The following is a 22904-nucleotide window of genomic DNA, read 5'->3' as shown; positions in this document are numbered from 1 at the left end:
AAAATCTGATAAAGAGAAAAAGAAAGGCAAAAAGGATGGGCCTCCCATAAAAGAAATCCCAAAGAAAGGTTTGAAGAACATGTCCAGGATGTTCATGAAGTTTTCTGGATTCAAGAGACGCAGGAACAGCAGGAAGAAGCTAAAAAGTACATCACGTTTATTCCTGGGGTTGGGGAAACGAAAGAACCGCCTGGCAAAGAAAAAGCGACGCAAATCCATGCTGAAGAACACCTCTCGATTCATGATGAGGTTTAAGGCAAGCAAAAAAAAAAAGCAGAAAGAGAAAGAGGCCAAAGAGAAAGAGAAGGCAGCAGCAACTGGTGGTAGGAAGCCATCCTATATGCTGCTTCGACTGGGAGGTAATGAAAAGAAGGGTTTCTTCCAGGGCTTATTTAGAAAAAAGACTGGTGATGGGCCTCCTGAAGACTTCAAGAACAGTAGTGCATTGCTGGGCAAGGTTGCAGCAGCAACTAACTGGCTGACCAAACGCTTCCTGTCTACTAAAATGCGAGGAAATCCAGGACACCACGGCGGACATAGAGCAAATAGCCGAGAAGCCAGTTCCAGAGGTTATGACCATGGTTACCATAATGATGGCTATGAGCATGGGGAGGAGGCTTATGGATACGACCACCAACATTCATCCCACCACAAAGGTTATGGTGGCTATGATGACTATGGTCATTATCAAGATGAGGCAACTGCATATGGAGGCCAGACTCAATATGGTTACTATGACAATGCAGCAGGAGGAGCAGACTATCAAGATCTGGGTTACTATGAGGACGAAGTACTCTATGAGCCAAATACACAATATTATGAAGGTGGTCATCACAATGAGAGCATGGGGGACTATTATAACCCTGCCCAAGGCTACTATAACAACCAAGAAGGTGATTACTATGGATACCAGCAACAACAGGCAACAGCAATGTATGGTGACGAGGGTCTGGACTACTATGCACTAATGGGTGCAGACCATGTGTATGGAGGAGAGGTAGATGGATTCCTTGACCCTCAGGCTCAGGGTTATTATGATGCAAATAGTCAAGGAGTTTACTACGGTGATGGACAAGGGGGTTACTATGATACTGGACAGGCAGGTTATTATGAGAACCCTTATGCAGCAACCATGGGAATGCAAGACGGACTTACACAAGACTATCAACTTACTTATACTGATGCTGGTATGCCCTACCAAGACTACAGCTCGCAGCAGGTCATGGGAATGCCAGTAGGAGGCCAGCAGGTCTTTGGCTATGGAGGGCAAGGCATGGGTCAGGTACAGGGTATGTATGGGGGCCAGTTTGCAGACCCTTTAGATCAATATGGGGGTGGTATTGGTGGAATACAGGGAGGGGAGATGACATTTAGAGTTCCTAGGCCTCAAGTGCGCTTATTTGGGAAAGAGCGTCTAGATGTGCCCCTGCCCCCTCCACCTACTTTGCCACCTGATCCAGAATTTGAATGTATGTCAGAAATCCAGTATGAAGACCAGGTTAATCTTGTACCAGGACAACTTGGTGGCATGATGCCATTACAGCAGCAAATAGGAATGTCACTACAGGCCCCAATGATGATGTCTCCTCAAGAACAAATGATGATGTTACCTCAACAACAAACTATGCTAGCCCCACAAGAACAAATGATGATGCCCCCACAGGTAATGTCACCACAGCCACAGGTGATGTCACCACAGCCTCAAATGATGTTCCAACAAGAACAGAGTATGCCCACCCAAATGATGCCATCACCGGTGATGTCACCACAGCAACAAATGATGGTACCACAGCAGCAGATGATGCCCCAGCAAATGATGCCACCACAGCAACAAATGATGCCCCAACAAATGATATCACCACAAGAGCAGATGATGTCTCAACAAATGATGTTACCACAAGAGCAGATGATGCCTCAACAAATGATGTTAGCACAAGATCAGATGATGCCTCAACAAATGATGTCACCACAAGAGCAGATGATGTTGCAGCAGCAACAAATGATGTCATCACAGGTAATTCTAGTTCTGTTTTGTCATTTATTTTGTATAACCATAGTCCTAAGTACTTAGAGGATCACAGAAGGGCAACTTTGAAGACTTAAGCCTGATTCCTATTGTAATGTAGGGTGAATATGTGAACACACCTCTATTATGCCTCCAGGTATCCAAACTATTCTTAGTTTGATTTGATTGAATTTAATTAATTTATTATTATTATTATTTAAATTATCACAAAGCTCAAATGTGCCAACATTACAGATCTCAGAACATTCTTATGGAAAGATCCCAGAAATGTCAATACCACCATGTTTTCACCAAACATATTTCTCCCTTAGCTTTTTTCATTCAAAGTGTGTTCTACACATGATTTCTTGTGTTTTTCCAGCAACAGATGATGACAGACCCAATGATGATGTCACAGCAAATGGGTTATGGCCAAGTGCCAATCCCTACTCCAACTGCCATGATGATAAAACAAGCAAGTATGTCTCCCCTCTCTGTACGGCGTATGCAACCCTCTCCAACTCCATCCCGCCGCTCTGTCATCATGCACTCCCCACAAATGCAACGCCATCCCTCTGTCATGGCTTCCCCAGTACCTTCTCCTATGCTTCCACAGAGACGCAGCCCATCCCCACAACTGTCCATGAGGGGTGGGTTCATGAGTGCCCACAGACCCCCCTCTGTTATGTCAAGACGAATCTCACCTCCTCACTCTCCTATGGCCCATCATAGAATGCAACCTCAGAGATCTCCCCTGGCTAGAGGACCCTCACCCCCTCATTCTCCCCGTGCATCTATGAGGAGGCGAAGTCCACCTCCCTCACCAAGAATGTCAAGGAGACGTTCTCCACCTTCATCACCCCGTGCTTCCTTGAGGAGAAGAAGTCCCCCGCCCTCTGTCGCTCCCGCCCCAACACGTAGCCCATTTGGAGGGAAAAAGACGCGCGGCCCACCCTCCCCTTCCTTCTCTCCTGGTCGTGCATCTCCCCCTCATTCTCCACAGCTCAGTAGAAGACCATCTCCTTCTCCCCCCCCATCTCGTCGCAGTTTGTCCCCTGCAGGGCCCCGGCCTGCCCCATCATCATCATCACCTACCCTCTCTCGCCGCTCAACTCGACTGCTCAGGGAACCCACACCAATGGCCCGGCCCAGGATGGGGGGAAATGTTCCTTTAGGTACTGTCAGACCCTCACCTATGGGTCTTAGAGGGCGCCCAGTGCCCCCACCCACCCAGAATGTGCGTCCATTTCGAGCCTCCTCCATACGAAGCAATAGGTCTTCTGTTCTCACAGTGGACTCTATTCAGTCTTCACCCTTTCACTCCCCTCACATGGTGCACCGTGCTCCCCTGGGGAGGAGAGAATCTGGCCGATTTCCTCCTCGCCCTGTGGCTCGTGGACGACCTCTCATGGCCCAGCAGTCCATAGGAAGGATGCCCCCCGCATCTCCACAGCCCTCCCTTAAACACATGTCACGTCCTGTATCCCCACGTCTCTCTCCTCGACTTTCTCCTAGGTCCTCTCCACTCCTGTCCCCTCAAGCTGTCCATCCACCCACATACGCACCACAAGCTTATGTGTCTGCCCCCTATGCAGATGTTTATACTCAGCAGCCGCATCAGCTCATTGCCCCTCCTTCTCCCATGTTACCTGGTGCTATGCGTAATCAGGTTGTCCGACAGGCTTCTTTCACTTCCCAACTTGGCCCTGTGCCACCCCAGATGGTTACCGAATATGTAGAACCTTATGTTCCCTCTTCCCCTTTACTTTCTGGTGCATTGCAAAACCAGGTAATTCAGGATGCATCCTATGTTTCCTCATTGCAAAGACCAATGTCCCCTTATGAACAGCCTATGGCCCCATCATCTCCCATGCTGTCTGGGGCTTTGCAGAATCAAACTATTCGAGATGCATCTTACTATTCTCCTTTACAAAGGCCAGTGTCCCCTTACGAACAGCCTATGCCCCCATCATCTCCCATGCTCTCTGGGGCTTTGCAGAATCAAGCTATACGAGATGCATCTTATCAATCTTCTTTACAAAGGCCAGTGTCGCCTTATGAACAGCCTATGTCCCCATCATCTCCCATGCTGTCTGGGGCTCTGCAGAATCAAGTTATACGAGATGCATCTTATCAATCTTCTTTACAAAGGCCAATGTCACCTTATGAACAGCCTATGCCCCCATCATCTCCCATGCTGTCTGGGGCTCTGCAAAATCAAGCTATACGAGATGCATCTTTTCAATCTTCTTTACAAAGGCCAATGTCCCCTTATGAACAGCCTATGCCCCCATCATCTCCCATGCTGTCTGGGGCTCTGCAGAATCAAACAATTCGAGATGCATCTTATTATTCTCCTTTACAAAGGCCAATGTCCCCTTACGAACAGCCTATGCCCCCATCATCTCCCATGCTGTCTGGGGCTCTGCAGAATCAAGCTATACGAGATGCATCTTATCAATCTGCTTTACGAAGGCCGTCATCCCCTTATGAACAGCTTATGCCACCATCTTCCCCAATGCTGTCTGGAGCTCTGCAAAACCAGGCACTGAGAGATGCCTCTTATGTATCTCCTCTTCAAAGACCTCAGTCCCCATATGCATCTGTACCTTCATCTCCAATGCTCTCTGGAGCCATGATACATGGTCAGGCACTAAGAGGTGTGGCATCTTATCAGGCTCCACAGTTCCGTTCACCATATGGACCGCCTGTTGTTTCATCACCAATGCTTAATGATGCTCTACAGAACAGGGCTGGTTTACAAAATGTCTCATCTTTAAGATCTCCTATGATGCAGCGCTATAACCCTTATGCACCGGCTGGACCTCAGCTCCACAGTGCTCTGCAACAGAACCCAAACCTCCGCCATGCATCTTTTCAGACACCTATGCAACTCAGACGGCCTTCATATGTACAACCCACATCACCAATGTTAGGAAGTGCCCTACAAAACCGACAGGTGATGCAGTCATCGTACCGGCTACCAGATGGTACCTTTGTATCACCATATGCAACAGCGCCTTCTTCCCCAATGCTCGGCACTGCCTTGCAAAACCAACAACTACGTAGTGCATCGTACACCTTGCCTGATGGATCAATTATCAGGGTAGGTATTTAAGGAAAATGTCAAAATAACTATACAACTTGACATGTGTGTTTGTCTTCAACAACAGCAATTACAGCTATTACAGTTCTACTCTTATATCACTCCACACAGGATCCACGTATGCCCCAGTCTCCTAACCTTTCAAGAGCACTCCAAAACCCGAATGTCAGGACTGCTTCATATACTCTCCCTGATGGCACCATTATAGATCCTAGACAGCAAGTAATTCATGACTCATTCTTTATTTGAATTAAATGTACTTACTGTTGTTGTGCTGTTGCTGTCACTTATTGTTATTTTTTATTATTCGAAGCTAATAAATATTTTTCTTGTTCTGCTGTCTCTGCTCACTCAGCAATCCATTTCCCCAAACCTGGCTAAGGCCTTAAGTAACCCAGCACTGCGTGAGGCCTCCTATGCTCTCCCTGATGGCACCCTTGTGATTGATCCCAAGAAACAGAAATCCCCGAACCTTGCAGCAGCACTTAAGAACCCTTACCTGAAAAGTGCATCTTACACCCTGCCGGATGGTACTATCATCATTGATCCACGGAAACCTCTTTCTCCGAATCTCTCCAGTGCCCTTCAAAACTCTGCTCTGCTGAACGCTTCCTTTACACTACCGGAAGGAATTCATGACCCCAATGTACCCATTTCACCAAACCTGGCTCTGGTTAGCAATGAATTCTTTGTTTTTTTACGTTTCCACTTACTTTCTAGTTGATCTTTTACTCGTTCCTCCCTTCTCATCTATATAATTTATTATTATATCATATTATTATTATAAGACTTGTGTACTAAAGCACAAATATATGGATGTGAAAAGGTTTCCTGTAGCTCTTGCTTGCTAATAATAATATACTAAAATGTTAATTGTTTAACCTCCTAGGCTTACCTTAACTGAAAACAGCTGTTGTAATATTTAGGCACTCAGTAACCCAGCCTTGAAAGGAGCTTCATACACCTTGTCAGATGGAACAATTATAGTGGACCCAAGGAAGAAGACCCCAAATCTGGCAGCCGCACTGTCGAATCCCTATCTAAAGGGTGTGTCCTACACCCTGCCTGATGGCACTATTATTATTGACCCACGGAAACCAGTTTCCCCTAACCTGTCCAAAGTAAGTAAATTTACCTTAAAGTTTGCTGCAGTATTTGTTTCATTGGCTTCTCACTAACCTGGTCCATGTGTTTGTTTAATGACATTAATTTGCTAAATTAATGGTAACCTTGACTACCTGTTGTCTTGCTCTGCAGGCTCTTATGAATAAGGACCTTCGTGAAGCATCATACCGGCTTCCTGATGGTTCCCTGGCTATCCCTGGCCAAAAGCCCAACCTTGCATTTGCTCTGAGGAGAAACCAGGCAGTCAGGTCCAAAGGTCTCTATCAACTGTCAGGGGACTCTGTACTGTCAGGTGCACCCAAACCCAGCACTCCCAACCTCTCCCGTGCAATGAGGAATGAAGATCTCCAGGGTGTCCGTTTCAGGTACACTATAAATAGAAACTAGGACAGAGAACTACCTGATCCAGTCCAGGTGTTGCACAGAAGTACCTGATGAGAAATCAAGCTGGAAGCTCGGCATTAACCTTTTACCAATGGAGAATGAAACATTAACCCTAATTGACAAAAATATTCCAGGGACTATGGAATCGGACTACATTTAGAAACTAAACTATGAACTAAAAGTCCCCTTTTGCATTCCTATTGCTGTTTGCACTGCATCTGGAGAACGATAAAGACCAATTAGTGTTTGAAAAACAAAAACCAAGGGTGGACAATTTTCATACACAAAAGAAACAACAGTTTCATCCTGTTCTTATTTACTCTTGTAGACATACAGAGAAGGAAAACCTATCTGCAAATAGATTTTATTTTCTTGTTCACCAGCTTTGTTGTCTCATCACTGCTCTCTCTCTCACACACAGTTTTTAAAAAAAAAAAGAAGAAAAAAGTAGCCTAGTTTCTTTTTTCTTTTTTTTCTTTTACTTTTTATATTAGGTGGGAAGGCAGCAACAAAGCCTTATATTGATTTTAACTCAGTGTAAACATTAAGCAAAGTCCATCCCTCATTCTAATATCAGTACTGGAGTTTTAACAGCTCATTCATTATAAATGAAGCGGTACACAAGTAGTACACAAGTTACAGAGGATTTTGTCCATGATTCTTGCAGATTATATTACAGTGACAAAAAACAACAACATTTTTTTCAATAATTTTAGCATTGTTGTTGATATATGTTAAATAAAGAGAACCTATGCTCGTTCTACAGGCTGCCAGACTCCTCTCTTCTCACACGTCGGTTCCACAACCCAAGCCTTTCTGATGCCATCCAAAACCAGCAGCTTCGCTATGCCTCATATAGGGTGCCAACAGGCCTGCATGGTGAAGATGATCGCTATGCTGTGATTCCTCCTTATGGGCCACGCTCGGGGCACTGGGCAAGGAATGCCCGAGGAGGAGGGGAGGGAGGGGAAGATGTTTGGGCAGCTGAGAGGGTTTTACCACATGGGACGGTCCAGAATCTGTCAAAGTGGTCCATGTACAGAGAAGATGGAGTGCTGGAAGGATATTCACCCACACCTCGAATTGTGGACGGAAAACCTCAGGACCCAGAATGGACCCCTGATAGAGAAAGAGTACCTGGTCAAAGCTGGTATGACAAGGTAGCTAAATTTATGAATTCATGTATTTATTCTTAAGAGCCTATAAAGGCAAGTTTTTTTATGCTTTTTTAATGTTGATGGACAATAAATTGGGATAGGTATAAATGAGATACAGACATTCAAGCACCAACTGTGAAGCATACAGCAACATTTTTCAAATTATTCCATTTTGTATCAGCTCTGCATCAAATTATGATAACATCCCTCAAGCTTTGATAATGTTGCATGACTGATGGACTAATTATACACCATTATGTGTATTTTCAGATCTACTCTATTCTAAGCATGCCTGCCACAGGCCACAGGGCGAAAAACTGGGCGGAGGGAATGGAGGACCTGACGCAGCTGCCGTAAGCACAATTTAGAACAAACAGTCTCACAGCTCATTCACTCATATCACACACTTACAAGCATTTTGTTGCTCCAGCATAGAGCAGCTCATATCAAGCATCAATTTACAGCGTGTGTGTGTGTCCCAGTGTGCATGCAGGCTTTCATAATCCTTGAAAATGTGTAGAGTTCAGAAAGAAATCCCTGTTATTAAGTATATTAAGTACAGTAAGTATAGAAATACAGTTATTTTATTAAAATGCAACACCCTCAAAGATCTCATCATTGCTTCTCACGAATCCCTTGCATTCGATATTTGTCAGCAGTTTTGAAGAAATGAATCTGCAAATATTTCCTTACAAGTAAAATCTCCCTGATTTTGATATCACCTAATGTCATTGAAAAGTAATTAACCTTGAATGTCAAAGTGAGTGTGGGGGTCCTGCTCCAGTGTGACAATATGTGCTTTGTACATGTGTGTTTAATTTCTCCTGTGTTTAATTTCAGTGAGCTGAATGAGACGACAGTTCTGATGAACCTGAAGAAGCGCTTCGACCAGGACCTTGCATATGTATGCTTCATTTTTTTAATATGCAAATCCAATAACTAATATGGTCAAATGTCTTGGGCACTGCCTGCTACATTCACTTTAGTCTCCATCACGTCTCTTTTCTCTTTTCTATTCTCTTTTCCTCTTACACAGACCTACATAGGCAGCATCCTCGTGTCTGTGAATCCCTACAAGTTGCTCAACATTTATGGCACAGACATGGTGCTTCAGTACAGCGGCCGTGGCCTGAGTGACAACCCTCCGTAAGACCTGGGAGTGTGTGTGGGTTAGACTTGGGCAGTGAGCCACTGACTACCTCCTGTATGAAGTTTATGTTTTCAGTCTGGTTTGTTTCTCTGCGCTGGCAAGCGTTTGAGTTATTATTTATGATCGTGCAGCTTGAATGGAGGTGTAAGCTCCACTTTCCATTTTTGAATACACAAAGACAAACAAAACTTTCTAACCTTTATTCCTGTGTCCCTGTGTGTGACTGTATTGTTGTAAAACATCTGTCTACATGTGTCGTGAGTTGTTGTCTGAAATACAGTTTGGTCTTAAATAGAGGTGTACATGCCAGCACTCTCAGGTGTTAGTAAGAGGCTCCTGTTACACTGCTGTTGGTTGGTTGCCAGGGGAGAGTTTGGTTATGGATTGCACTACCACTTCACATTGACACACACATAAACCCAAAACCAATAAGTATACAAGTGTGTTTATTCATTAACAAATGTTTTGTTGTGTTGCAGTCATCTTTTTGCCATTGCTAATCTCTCATATACCACCATGATGGATGCCAAAAAAGACCAGTGTATTGTGATCAGGTATGAATTGCTGTCACTGTCACAGACATAGTAAGGCCCTGAATTTTCATTTCAACTAGCAGCGTTGGAAGAAAACTCTAAAGCTAAATGCTGAAATGCCGTTTGAGCATTTAAAAGTCATTTTTCTGTTTTTTCTAAAAAGACAATTCTGATCATTTTTATTACTGTGTGTAAGAGGTGCTGTAAAAGACTCAGGTTAACTGTTTTTTGTTATTACAGTGGAGAAAGTGGGTCAGGAAAGACTGAAGCTACTAAACTGATCCTGCGTTACCTGACAGCCATACATCACAAATGCAACGTCACACAACAGGTAGTTATACTGTAAATTATGTACATGCATGCTAACGTAATAGAGTCCATACTGTGGTCATTTAAGCTAACACTGTTAATCATCTCATCTCATCTCTCTCCTTTCCTTTGCATGTCCCATCAGATAGAGGTAACGTCTTCCATCACTTGCTTTTGCTCACATGATAACCACCATCCCAGCTGAAGGTAGCCATAGTAACATTTCTGTCTGTGATGATCGGTCAGATCCTAGAGGCCACGCCCCTGTTGGAGTCCTTTGGGAATGCCAAAACAGTGCGCAATGACAACTCTTCACGCTTTGGCAAATACACGCAGATCTACATGGAGGAGTGAGTAATAACAACTTCTAACAGTATTATTATAGTTGAGGAACTCAATAAACGTGAGAAATCTGAAAGGGAAAGGACGGAGTGGAATATAAGAAAAGAAGAGATTCTTTTTTCACTCACTTCACATACATTTTACCTGAAATATAACAACACGCACACACACACACACACACACACACAAAGGGCTCATAGACATGCAGATGTGGAGAGATGGTAGAGTGATGGGCAGCCACACAGTCTGGTGCCCTGGGAGCAGTTAGGGGTTCAGCACCTTGCTCAAAGGCACCTGCTGAGGCAGCCTCCAGCTACCAGTCCACCCTCCATACTGTTCACCCTCCAATTCCCAAGCCAAATCCCTGAAGACTGAGCTTCTGCCCCCCCCTTATTATATTCCCTCATTTCTGGATCATTATAGTCAGATCACATATTGTACTACATGTATTTTTAAAGAATATCTTTAAAATTCAAATCAATTCAGAATAAAATCCCACTGACCTTGACCTCATTGCCTGAAGGAGGTCATAAGTTATGAATTATTATGATTAAGTTATGCAGCATTGCATGATGATTCACGCCTTCTAGAAGTCGTTACAGCTGATATAATAAACGAGTACAGCTGTCACCATTGTTTTTAATCAAAGAAATGTGTAAAAATTGGATTTCGCGCTTTTTTAATCCCATGATACCAAACTACAACTGCTGGAGTAACGAGTTGCCATAGTTACCGTGTGTCATTGCTTAAAACTATATGTCCATTGAAATCTGATCTCAACTCTATCAGTACAGTACAGCAGGTTGTCTGTAGTTTCTCTTGATTAACACAAGCCTTTGTAAAGCTAACAAGCAGCCTCTGTGTTCGCTTAACTCTGAATAGGCTTCTGGTCACCCATGTGCATGTTTGCAGACACAAACATGCACACGCAAACACACACAAACACACACACAAACATACATACACACACACACACGCGCACACACACACACACACACACACACACACATAGAGGGCTAAGTGGAGAATATGGTACCATGTCCCACTAACACAGTTAGGTGAGTAGTTGATCTTCTGCTAGAACTGTGACAGAGAATAACAGAGCACATTACAGATGCATGACCTGTTACTTAACTCGGACTTACTGTGTGCGTGTGTGTGTGTGTGTGTGTGTGTGTGTGTGTGTGTGTCTACCTGCCTGTGTGTTGTTTACAAGGGGTGTAATCAGCGGTGCCATAACGTCTCAGTACCTGTTGGAGAAGTCCCGCATTGTCTTTCAGGTGAAAAGCTCACACACAAGGACACACACATAGCAGGTCAGGTTGGAGTCTTCTTACCACTGAGTCATGGTGAGAAAGAAGAGATTGTAGAGGCAGACAGCATTAGAGGTGCCAAACATGCTACACTCTGTCTTTACACAGCCTAGTCTCTTAATCAGTCATTCATCCATTTATCCATTGTTTATCCAACACGCTGCCTTTTCAATAGTATTTTTTCCATTTCAGTAACACCACAGATCTAAAGCACAGAGTGCTTTTAATTATGTATCTGAATATTCGTGCATGTGTATGTATGTACGTGTGTGTGTGTTGTCATTCGCAGGCCAAATCGGAGAGGAACTATCACATCTTCTATGAGATGCTGGCAGGTCTTCCTCCTAATGAGAAGCAGTCATTCTATCTGCAGGAAGCTGAGACTTACTACTATCTGAATCAGGTGCTCACAGAAATATGAAATACACTTTCCTCCACACGTATACACAAACACACACACAGAGCACAGATAAGGAGTGGTCACTGTAATCAATTTAACAGTCACTTTAACAAATGAGATGTCCGTTTTTTAAAAATGTGATATTTATTCTACTAAGTGATTAATGGCACAAACCTACAACTCATTGTGGTGCCCAAATACAGAGTAAGGGAGTCTTTGTATCTGAATGATATCAAGTGATAAAAGTGATTTCCTGATTTCTCTCCAATGCTTATATAAAACCTTTGTTTTTTTTATTTTTTAATGATTGATGATTTTATTTTTCTTGCATGTGTTACATGTCTGTGAGTTTTTAACTAGAGACAGATTTTTGTCATTGATTCATTTTCCAAAGTCTGAAGAGCTAAAACATTTCACAAATTAGGAAACAATGAAACCTACTTTTATTTTTCAATGTGGCTCCAAGGATGGAAATGTTGGTTGCTTTGTTGGTCAGTCAATCAGCCCAGACTGAAATCTCTCAACAGCTATATATAATAGCTGGATTACCATGAAATATCATAGGAATATTTATATGCAACAAAGTTAATTTTGGTAATCGCATGATTTTGCTTTAGGTTGGTGTTTTTGTTATTTTGAATTGTCTCTACAATTATTGGATGGAGCACGATGAAATTTGATGCAGACATTCATCCTCCTCTTGGGATGAATTTTAATAACTTTCCTGACTTTTCCTCTAGTGGCACCATCAAGTCAAAATTTTAATATCAACCAGTAACATTATTATTGCTAAACATCTGCATGTTAGCGTTGTCATTATGAGCCTCTTAGTATCCTGATGTCACCATTAAGATTGAAGTACCACCTCAACCACTCATCTTTGCATGAAGACCCTCGGGTTGCACTGTAGAGTGCTAAACATCTGTTTGTGTCTTTATATCTCTTCAGCAGATGTAATGAAACATGAAATGACATGCTGCTCATGCCAATGCTCATGAGACATCTTTGACTAGATTAAAGATACTTGACTACTGACATTATTTTTGGTGTGTGAGTTTGTGGTTGCTACTACAAACAGTTCATCAGGGTCATCTTTTAAATAGTAATGTAACACCTGTCTGAAGTGTAGTATTTCACTGACCCCTCTCGTTGAAAGTGAGGTCAGAAGTATTCTCTATTGCACCAGTGACCACACCCAACAGTGATGTCAGGGTGTATAGCCACACCCTGACGTATACTTTACATCCCCGCATCAAGGTGAGGAGCTCAGCCTGTGGAGGTCAGCAAAAACACGATTTTCAATTGGTTGTTCTTTAATTAGAGTTGTGATCAAGCAGGTTGAGTGAAGGCATGTTGCTGTTGATAACAGTGTGTGTTTGTGTATGTGATGTGTGTGTGTACATGAGTGCAGGGAGGAGATTGTACCATAGAGGGGAAGGATGATGCAGAGGACTTCAGGCGTCTGCTGAGTGCCATGGACATCCTGTGTTTCACTCCAGAGGAGCAAAACGGCATCTACAGACTGCTGTCCTCTGTCCTTCATCTGGGGAATGTCTACTTCCAGCCACACCAGGTCTCACACACACACACACACACACACACACACAGAAATAGGCTACACAAATGCATTTTGCTTCACGCTTGAATGATAATGATGATGTTGATAGATGGGGGTAATAATGAATGCCTTTGCCTCCGTATGTGTGTGTTTCGTGCGTCCCTGCAGGCTGAGGGTCAGGAGGTTGCGGCGGTGGTGAGCACACAGGAGATCAGGGTGATAGCTGAGCTGCTGCAGGTCTCACCTGAAGGCCTGCAGAAGTCCGTCACCTTCAAAATGACAGTAAGCAGAACACACTTTACATAGACAATCACACCCTCACACACATACAGTAGCTACAAGTAATTATAACAATCAAAGAGATGTTGTGTTAGATGACAGCTGTGTTTGACCCCGCAGGATACAGTAAGGGAGAAGATCTTCACTCCGCTCACAGTGGAGAGTGCTGTGGATGCCAGGTGAGTGAATAAAAGTCTGAATATAGTATCTGTTAAATATTATGCACCCACTTCTACTTGGAATAACCTGAAATAAAAGCCTTGTAATTTTAATGTCCTCATTTTTCACCGCCTGTCTGAAATTATACCAAGAGGCTACTGAGGGAAAGTGAGGGGTCTTTGATATTCTCTTCCAATCTTTGGTAGACCGATATGAGGACAAAGGATGTCAGGGCTAGGGGAGAGATTTTTCAGATGTCCTCTGTTTCCATAGGAACCGGGTTTTCTGTTTCCATAGAAACCTTATTGTGTGTTTTTCATAGAGATGCTGTTGCCAAGATCCTGTACTCGCTGCTGTTTAGTTGGCTGACGGAGCGCATCAACGGACGGGTCTACCCTCGCAACGAAGCCCTTTCCATCTCCATATTGGACATATATGGATTTGAGGTCAAGCTAAAGAATTATCTCGCTCGATGAGCGCAGATGCATCTGAGCTGACCTCTGTTTACTAACTCCCCCACACCCCCATGTCTTCTCTCTTTACCCTATAGGAGCTACAGGTGAACAGCTTTGAGCAGCTGTGCATCAACTACGCCAATGAAACTTTGCAGTTCTACTTTAATAGGGTCATCTTCCAGGAGGAACAGGTCAGGGAAACAAGTTAATATTTTCTTATGAATATTTGTATTTTGCCCGTAAGGATGGATTTCTGTGTCAAAAGATGTCTCAGTTAAAACTGACCTAAGTACGGTTGAAAAGGGAGAGCATGAAAGAAAGTGATTAGTGTGTTTACATGCAGTTAAGTAATCAAAGTACAGTCAGCTTTCTACAGTAACCAGATTTCTTAAATGCAATTTATGCAAGAACACAAGACATTGTGATAGAAACCTGATTTCCCAAATGGATTTCTGCTGCTTTTTTTGTCACAGGACAAAGGAATTAGATATAGCGATGATTGTTTATATTATTTTACTACTGTTATAATTTTCACTTATTTTTTTCTTAGTCTGTCTAAACCTGACAGAACATCATTGTGCTGTTGGCCCAAAGTCTCTGACACACATACACAAAAAAGTCAGGAACAGTGTATTGTACTTTGTCTAAAATGAGGTTGGGGATAGTGGAGAAATCTGTGAAATGTGAATATTGATCTGCTGCAGTGAACAGTGAACTTACAGTAGACACAGATTTGCAGTATTACAGTGAAACCAGGTTTCTTGTGTGTTTATATAGAAAATGTATGATTGCAAAGCCTTTGAAAACAGTTCAATGTAACTTATGTAATGTAATGTTTAAAAATACTTGTCAGCCAAATTGTGGATTTTTTACATGCAGAACACCAAATTAATTCTCACATGTTTAGTATTTCTGGAGTGTCTGGAGCCTTAAATCTGAGCGATCTGAGCTCAACATGACTTTTGTTTTTAGCTAAATCCAAAAAAAGACTCAGCAGTGTTAAAAAAGTGTTAATTTTATGATGAATGAATGAAGATATAAACCCTTGTTTGTAACCTGACTCTCATGCAAAGAGGCTTTTGTAAATGTGGAGGGGGTCATTAAATCTCACAGACTATAGTTGGCACAGTAATACTTCAACTGAAGCGAAAGCTGGAAACAGTTTTATATGCAGCAACCTGATTAACTTTTGTGCTGTGTGTATGTAGGAGGAGTACATGCGGGAACAGATCCAGTGGCAGCAGCAGCCCGTCAGCCACAACCAGGCCTGTCTTGACCTGATCGCCGCTAAGCCTCATGGGATACTGCGCATACTGGATGATCAGTCTGGTTTCCCTCAGGTACATCCACACCTGTTGAACTAAACTCTTAATTTTCAAAGTTATGGTATAATAAACGCAGCTGTTATTGATGTAAGTGAATTGAAAATAAGATTAATTAATACAAACAGTACTTGATTAAAGCAAAAGGCCGTTAATAATTCAGTGCTCCATTGAAAACCCGTTCTCTGAGTGCACAAAGATCCAGCCAACAGACAGACTCCTGCGGTGAACCTGTGTCCTTTAGTTAAGATTAGATTCAAGAAACTTTTGACATTTTACCTTATTTAGATGTAATAAGAAAAAAGTGTGAGCGGACAATAACTCATAATTCAAATATTTCATACCTCGATTTTGAAATGGAGTAAAAAAAAAACCTCTGATTGAATTTCTCATAAATCAGGACACCGAGGTGTATTATAGCCAGATTCAATCGATACCAAACTATCCCTTATGCTCACTTAATTGCCTGGCTGAAGTTATCATTATTCCCGATGGCTCCTAATGTCAGAAAATGACTGAGCTCATATTGAGATAAACGTATTATGAAGTGTCTCCAATTCTCAAAGTGAAATATGAACACGGTGTTACATGAGTAACCGACTGAGGCAATCTGCTCAACACACACAGGCAACATGTGTTTGCACTGTAGAGATTTCATTTCCATGGCTCACCAACCATTAACCATCTCCGCCTCAATCATTGCTAGGCAACAGACCACACCTTCCTTCAGAAGTGCCACTATCACCATGGAAACGACCCGTTATATGCCAGGCCAAAGATGCCACTGCCAGAGTTCACCCTGAAACACTACGCTGGGAAGGTCACATACCAGGTACATTTCTTTCTTTCTTTCTTTCTTTCTTTCTTTCTTTCTTTCTTTCTTTCTTTCTTTCTTTCTTTCTTTCTTTCTTTCTTTCTTTCTTTCTTTCTTTCTTTTCTTAATGTAGGAATGATTCATGTGCCCACACAATCTCCAGATATGTAAGAAGGAGTAAGAATAAGAAACAATAAGCTGTTTATTGAGTTTTCTGACATTAATGTTGTGTTATGCTCATAGAATCTAATCTCCCGAAGCAAATCCACCTCTGATATTTCTTTTTTCATTTTTGTCCTTGACTCTTAACACTCTCTCTTGGATTAACACACACAGAGCTGTTATTTTCCCACAATATCTTATTGAATCTAATTTCGTTCAAACAAATTTCTAATTATCTTTTGATGCAGGTGCAAAAGTTTTTGGACAAGAACTACGACGTGGTTCGCCAGGATGTTTTAGACCTCTTCATCCAGAGCAAGAACAGAGTGAGATGTGCAAATACACTTTTTTATTAAGACTTTCCCCAAGTAAGCATAAGCTGTGACCTTAAATTACATTTAAATATCAAGATTGTTGCACATCATATTGTAAATTGATGGTGTGGCACAATATAAATATGTGTTTTGACTACATTATCTGCCTGCTCTACAACAGGATACTCAGGATTGACTGTTCACACTTTAGCTTACATCTTTGTCCTCTGTGTTGTATGTGTGTGTGTGTGTTTATACAGATGGTATCCAGCCTCTTTTTAAAGCACTCGGAGTCTATGGCTCGGTCTAATGTGCGGCGCAGCAGTACGGCTCGTCGTTGTCAGGCCAACACAGTCAGCGCTAAGTTCCAGAACAGCCTGCAGGAGCTGCTGGAGAAGATGGAAAGGTAAAGAAGTACACTAAACCTTATATAACATTTAGGACAATGTGGAAACCTCTAACATACACCTTTATAAAATCAGTAGAAAATGGCAAAGTTGTGTTGTATCTGACTCATTGGTCTCCAAATTGTGTCATTTCTATGCTCTGTGTAGAGCCCTTATCCCACATTAACTGCATGCTTTGCTCCTGAGAAGGCAGACATGTAAATTATGCTTATGTCATATTGAACCTGTTAGTGTTGACGCAAAATAATGATGAATCACGCTGTAATTTATCATGTAGGTGTCAAGAATTCACTGTGAGATATTGCACAATACAGAGACTAAGTGTGTGAGTGACACATATACTGAACTATAGCCAAATAAACACTGTTTTGCATTAGTGTGACATCAGTTATAATCAACCTCTGTACTGTAGAACTCTGTACCGGTTATTTTGGGTTGATGATGTTTGGCTTAATCACGTCTCTTTATAGATGCAAAGAAGTTGGAAGTTGATATGTAGATTTAACTATCAAACCATGCAACACTATTGCTTTCTGTTAAGAAAGTTTCCTTTCAGGTGGAAAGTTGACTTCCTTGCACAGGACTTATCTGCTAAGCCTTCATTAAATCATACATTCATTTATCCATCCATTCGTTCTCATCTATCTGTGACAGGTGTAACCCTTATTTTGTGCGATGCATCAAGCCAAACCATCATAAGGTATATTTGCAAGTTGGATGATGTGTGCAGGTTTGCAGTGTTTGCTTTTTTAATTGGATTTGATTTTAATTTGAATCAATCTGATATATACAGCTCATGTGTATTATGTGTATGCTTTTATGTGTGTGTGTGTGTGTGTGTGTGTGTGTGTGTGTGTGTGTAGGAGCCTGGAGTGTTTGACATGGAGCTGGTCACCACTCAGCTACATTACTCTGGTATTATGGAGACCATCCAAATCAGGAAGGACGGTTACCCATTCAGATTCCCCTTTCTAAGCTTCCTAAAAAGGTTTGTAATTTACTTTTCATATTAGGTTTATTTGGGGAGAAATTTAAGCTCTAATTAAACCGTGTAATCTAAAATATACTGCAGCCTTTATCAGCCTCTGCTTCAGGTTTCTGTTTCTGCACTGCATTCAGCTTGTCAAATTGGTTGAATTATCTGCCTTTTTTTAGCAAGAGGACAATTCACGCACCAATTTCTTCATGCTGAAATATCTATCTGGCACTTGCCAGCTCCTGTAGTAGAAAAGCTGCTGAAATCAGTTGATCTCACGGCACCTCTGGTTCCTCTAGCCTCCTCACTCGCTGCCAAAGTAGTCTGACTTACAGTATTACAGAAAAATAGTTTCAGAGTCATGCACAGTCAGTCAAATTCATACTAAAACTATTTAATGCAAGCTAATACTTAATTACCAGAACCCACAATACAGACAGGTTTGTGGCATATTGTGGCTAAAGATGAACCAACATGGTGTTCTGTAGGAGGGATGATTGATGGTGCAAAGGAGGCGAGGATGAAGGGATGAGGGTAGATTCGTAGTAGTAGTTTGGAGGAAGTTGAGGGATCAGTCTCTTCGTCGCTCTATGGATTAGAGCCCTAGTAGTTCCCGTCTCGGAATGAAAGAGAGTGAAAAGACATGGGAGACAGAGAAAAGGTGGGTGTGTGAGTCAAAGAGGGAGTGAACAGATACGGTGTGCTTTAGTACTTTTGGTGCGGATGAGTTTAAGGCATGGTCTTTGTTCCTGAACCTAGTAATAAAACTTCTTTAACTCCACGCTTGGTCTCTCAGGTTCACAGTCAAAAAGACACAAAGAGTTAAGACACAGGCTGTAGCTTACTTTCATGTTGGATTCTTATTTTAAATTAGTCTGTCGGCACACAGGTATAAATCCCTGCTCTGCCTGAGGGAACTGCCACCTGCAGACGGAGAGAACTGTGTCATCATGCTCCACAAGCTCGGACCGGTCAAGCCCGGTTCGTATCAACTGGGAGTCAGTAAGGTGAGCTTTCTCAGTAACATGCACATACACAAGATGAGGTCAGATTAATCAAACATCAGAAATAAATACTGTTTAACTTAGATTTGTGTGTCTGTGTGTGCTTGTTAGATTTTCCTGAAAGAGGATCTGTACCAGCTCTTGGAGGGGAAGCGTGATCGTGTGCTGAACTTGGCCGCCATGGCGCTACAGAGAGTCACTCGCATGTGTTTCATCCGAAAGAACTTTCTCAAATTCCGACGACGCGTGGTCCTGTTTCAAGCTCGTAGCAAAGGCTACGTGGCCAGGTAACGTTCACCTGAGGTCAACGACAAGGATAGGTTTTTAGCTCTTAAATTTAACGGCTCATGACGCCTTTAAATCAAATCATCTGTCTTGTCTGGAGTTTCAGTTCTCAGCTCCTGCAATTTAGGATTTAGTGTTTGGTTTCACAGCACCAAATAGGTCAAAGCTTATCACAGACAATCTGCTTCTTTTGTCCTTGATGTAAGGAGACAAGGCCAGAGGATTCAGGCTGTGCTCGTCCATCAAAGGCGATAGATTTCTAGCTCGCTGCCAGTCTCACAGAACGTGGAGACGTGACGCAAATTTGCATTTTATTTGAAAGTGTTAAAATTCACTTACTGGCTTAATGAAGGCACTAAAGTGGCAATAAACTCAAGGTCAAACATTTTGAATCTGTAATGATGTTTCAGCGATCGTTGGTCATGCTTTGATGGGTTTAGGGAATTGACTCATCATGCGCTGAAATGATAACTAACTCTATAAGTGTGATTAGCACAAATCTTGCTGCACCCATTGTGCTGCCTGTTCTAATTACAGCGATTGACGTTACAGTAAAATGCAAAAAAAAAAAAAAATCATACATCTGCATCTTTCATGAGAATGTTTTTATAGTACTTAATGTTTTTGTATGCACATTTTTACACACTTGCAACCAACTCCTTCAACTTCTTTCTCCTACTTTCCACTCTCTAAATGCGTCTGTGTGAATAATCCATCTTCCACGCTTATTGCTATTCCCGAACAGAAAACAGATTATTCACAGGAGGAAATGCCTCATCAGGTTCCGTTCCACTGTGCTGCTTGTCGTCAACCGCCAGCGTTACATGAGGGTATGCACGCTGTGTTTTTGTCTGTGTGAATAAGGGGGGGGGGACATCTGCAGAATTTGTGATTGAATTAAAGTGAATAAAAACAAAAACAAATGTGTGAAGTGTGATGCTGTTGTCTTTCTGTCAGACAGTGGTGGAAGTTGCAAGGAAGGCAGAAGAGGTGAGGGAACGATGAAATACAGTAAAAGAGGGAGGAGAGACACATTTTGAAAAAGAGATTAGTGTGTAATATACGTAAGTCAATATGTGTGTTTACGTGTTTGTGATGTGTGTAGGATCGCATCAACAGGGAAGTGATGAATGTGACAACACTGCCTATACCTGCTGAGCTGGCAGGCTTGCTACAGGCAGCCTCAGGTATGTACACATGCAGAGTCAGAGAATAAACTTAAACGTACACCATCGGATGTGTTTCATCTTGTTCTCAGGTGTGCTGAAGTATGTTTAATGTCATATTTCTGTGATAACACATGGCCTACTGTGTGTGTGTGTGTGTGCAGGTGGTGAAGAGCTGCATTCTGACTGCTTGGCAGTTGTCCAGGCTCCAAAGGTTCAGATTGACCCCCAGCTGACCCTGCCCCTGGATATCAACAACTACCTCATGACACACTACATCCGGGCCATATTTAGGGTAAACCCACACATACATACACACATACAGAAAGCATGATGTCTACATGGAAAACTGTGTGAACACATGAATAAAACAAGTTATCCTTAGTGAACTTCACTCGACACAGGACAGTGTCGATGCAGTTCAACATTGTAAGCACTGTGTGTGTTGTAGGAGCCACTGTTTGGGATGGTGACTACGCCGGTGGAGGATTCTCTGATCCGAATGGACGCGGAGCTAAAACAAGGAGCTGTGAACATTTTCATTCTGGTACATGTTTACATTTACATTCTGCAAACCTAGACAAATGTCCTGTACTGTAAGATGACAAGAAAGTATGCCTGCCTACAAAACTTGATTTTACCACCATGTGGCTGCCTGAGAAATGGTACAATGTCACACGAGTCACTGATTCAGACTATGATGTGCATGCTGTATTTTGCAAGCAAGCTGAAGCATAATGTGACAAGCTAAGAGTAAGGACCTTTAGGAAAGCTTGTTACACAGGTTGGTAAGGTGTAAACTGTGTCTTTGCTTTCGATAGATACTAAGATTTATGGGTGATCCGAACTTGAACGGGGCTCAGGAGAATCTGTTTGGGAACTACATCATCCAGAGGGGACTTGCCAATCCCAACCTACGAGATGAGATCTTGGCTCAAATAGCCAATCAGGTAAGCTCGTCTTTCTAGCCAGTCAAATCAAATAAGACAGAATCTTTCACTATTATTGCACATAATCTTATTTTGAATTAACTTTCACTTCTTCATTAGGTGTGGAGGAATCCTAATATTTTGAATTCAGAGCGTGGTTGGCTCCTCCTCTCGTCCTGTCTTTCTGCCTTCCTGCCCTCTCAAAGACTCGCCAAGTACTTGCTGAAGTAAGAAACACTTGTGAAATATCTTTACATTACTGTACCTTGTGTTTATTGCCTACTTTTCTGTGCATGCCTCTGATCTGTGATTTCAGTAGTTGTTTTGTACATTCATTGTACTTCTTGTTGTAGGTTTGTGTCTGACTATGGGCCAGAGGGCTACGACTGTGTGTGTCAGTCCCGTCTGCTTCAAGCTCTGCAGCGGTTGAACGTCGGCCCGGAGTATGTCCGCACATACCCGCCTTGTCTACTAGAGTGGACCGCCAATCGCAAGAGAGCTCACACTGTTCTGCACATACACTGCTTCGATGGTGAGAACACAGACACACGTGCACACACACACACACACACACACACACACACACACACACATACAACACACGTTAAGTGATCAAAGAGGGGATTTTATACTCAACGAGTTGCAAAATGTTGGATAGATAGAAATGAGCCGTCTGCTACATCTGCAGCACCCTTGAGCAAGGCACTGGACCACCATCTGCATCTGTGGTCACTCTTTTTTATTTTATTTTATGCTCCCATTTTGGCCATGTGTCTCTTGTAAAAGAGATATTGTATATTGAGATAAAAACAAGTTAAATAAATTAGGCTGAGTGTGTAACTTTCTATGTTTTTATTGGCATTTGCTTTTGTATTGTAATGTCTATAAGAATTGTGTCTAAATCACAGGCTGCAACTCTACACAGTGCTTAAATATGCAAATATATTAACAACACAGAACAGTAATATGTGTCACAATCTAGCATACAATAATATAAGTAATATGCATTGTAAATTTAGAGCCTATTTATTTTTACTCCATCTGACCTTGACCTTCTCTCCCCCAACCTCAACTTTCTGCCTTTTCTGTTTGTTTGTTTGTTTTTTTACCTGAGCCTAGTCAATGTGTGCACTATTCAGCATGGAAGAGTTATCTGTCTCTCTCTCATTTCCTCCTCTCATCCAGCTAATCTGTCCTCTGGCCTTTTGGCAAGTCTACTGAGGATTAGACAACACCTGATACTCCCTCCG

General features: G+C 42.3%; 2 protein-coding genes across 2 annotated transcripts in view; both read left to right on the top strand.

Moving 5' to 3' along the window:
• The first annotated feature begins 340 nt into the window (after positions 1-340).
• LOC113746554 (proline-rich protein 36-like) lies at positions 341-4557 on the top strand. Its single transcript, XM_027282645.1, has 3 exons — positions 341-2014; positions 2388-4312; positions 4437-4557. Exons 1-3 carry the CDS (start codon positions 341-343, stop codon positions 4555-4557), a joined length of 3720 nt encoding a protein of 1239 aa, XP_027138446.1.
• Positions 4558-4637: 80 nt separating this feature from the next.
• The window catches only part of LOC104921202 (unconventional myosin-XV), a 39171-nt gene continuing 20904 nt past the window's right edge, over positions 4638-22904 (top strand). Inside the window, exons 1-36 of the mRNA XM_027282378.1 lie at positions 4638-5111; positions 5223-5333; positions 5467-5784; positions 6038-6232; positions 6369-6601; positions 7387-7780; positions 8048-8130; positions 8618-8681; positions 8814-8923; positions 9407-9481; positions 9701-9791; positions 9915-9920; positions 10016-10119; positions 11328-11391; positions 11714-11827; positions 13236-13397; positions 13551-13664; positions 13782-13840; positions 14143-14266; positions 14371-14466; positions 15484-15615; positions 16304-16429; positions 16822-16899; positions 17148-17293; positions 17949-17994; positions 18158-18282; positions 19160-19277; positions 19386-19561; positions 20305-20389; positions 20517-20549; positions 20665-20746; positions 20890-21020; positions 21177-21272; positions 21547-21675; positions 21775-21881; positions 22008-22186. Of these exons, the coding sequence (XP_027138179.1) occupies positions 4641-5111; positions 5223-5333; positions 5467-5784; positions 6038-6232; positions 6369-6601; positions 7387-7780; positions 8048-8130; positions 8618-8681; positions 8814-8923; positions 9407-9481; positions 9701-9791; positions 9915-9920; positions 10016-10119; positions 11328-11391; positions 11714-11827; positions 13236-13397; positions 13551-13664; positions 13782-13840; positions 14143-14266; positions 14371-14466; positions 15484-15615; positions 16304-16429; positions 16822-16899; positions 17148-17293; positions 17949-17994; positions 18158-18282; positions 19160-19277; positions 19386-19561; positions 20305-20389; positions 20517-20549; positions 20665-20746; positions 20890-21020; positions 21177-21272; positions 21547-21675; positions 21775-21881; positions 22008-22186 (4777 nt within the window). The 5' untranslated portion in view covers positions 4638-4640. The remainder of the gene's footprint in view (positions 5112-5222; positions 5334-5466; positions 5785-6037; positions 6233-6368; positions 6602-7386; positions 7781-8047; positions 8131-8617; positions 8682-8813; positions 8924-9406; positions 9482-9700; positions 9792-9914; positions 9921-10015; positions 10120-11327; positions 11392-11713; positions 11828-13235; positions 13398-13550; positions 13665-13781; positions 13841-14142; positions 14267-14370; positions 14467-15483; positions 15616-16303; positions 16430-16821; positions 16900-17147; positions 17294-17948; positions 17995-18157; positions 18283-19159; positions 19278-19385; positions 19562-20304; positions 20390-20516; positions 20550-20664; positions 20747-20889; positions 21021-21176; positions 21273-21546; positions 21676-21774; positions 21882-22007; positions 22187-22904) is intronic.

The sequence above is a fragment of the Larimichthys crocea genome, chromosome X (genome assembly GCF_000972845.2).
Source record: "Larimichthys crocea isolate SSNF chromosome X, L_crocea_2.0, whole genome shotgun sequence".
Taxonomy (NCBI): domain Eukaryota; kingdom Metazoa; phylum Chordata; class Actinopteri; family Sciaenidae; genus Larimichthys; species Larimichthys crocea.
This window is presented reverse-complemented; position numbering and strand designations above follow the sequence as displayed.

Coding starts and splice junctions, on each gene's coding strand:
- LOC113746554 (XM_027282645.1), top strand. CDS start 341: ATGCTGCTTCGACTGGGAGGTAATGAAAAGAAGGGTTTCTTCCAGGGC. Junction 2,015..2,387: donor AACAAATGATGTCATCACAG/GTAATTCTAGTT, acceptor GTGTTTTTCCAG/CAACAGATGATGACAGACCC. Junction 4,313..4,436: donor CCCCCATCATCTCCCATGCT/GTCTGGGGCTCT, acceptor GGGGCTCTGCAG/AATCAAGCTATACGAGATGC.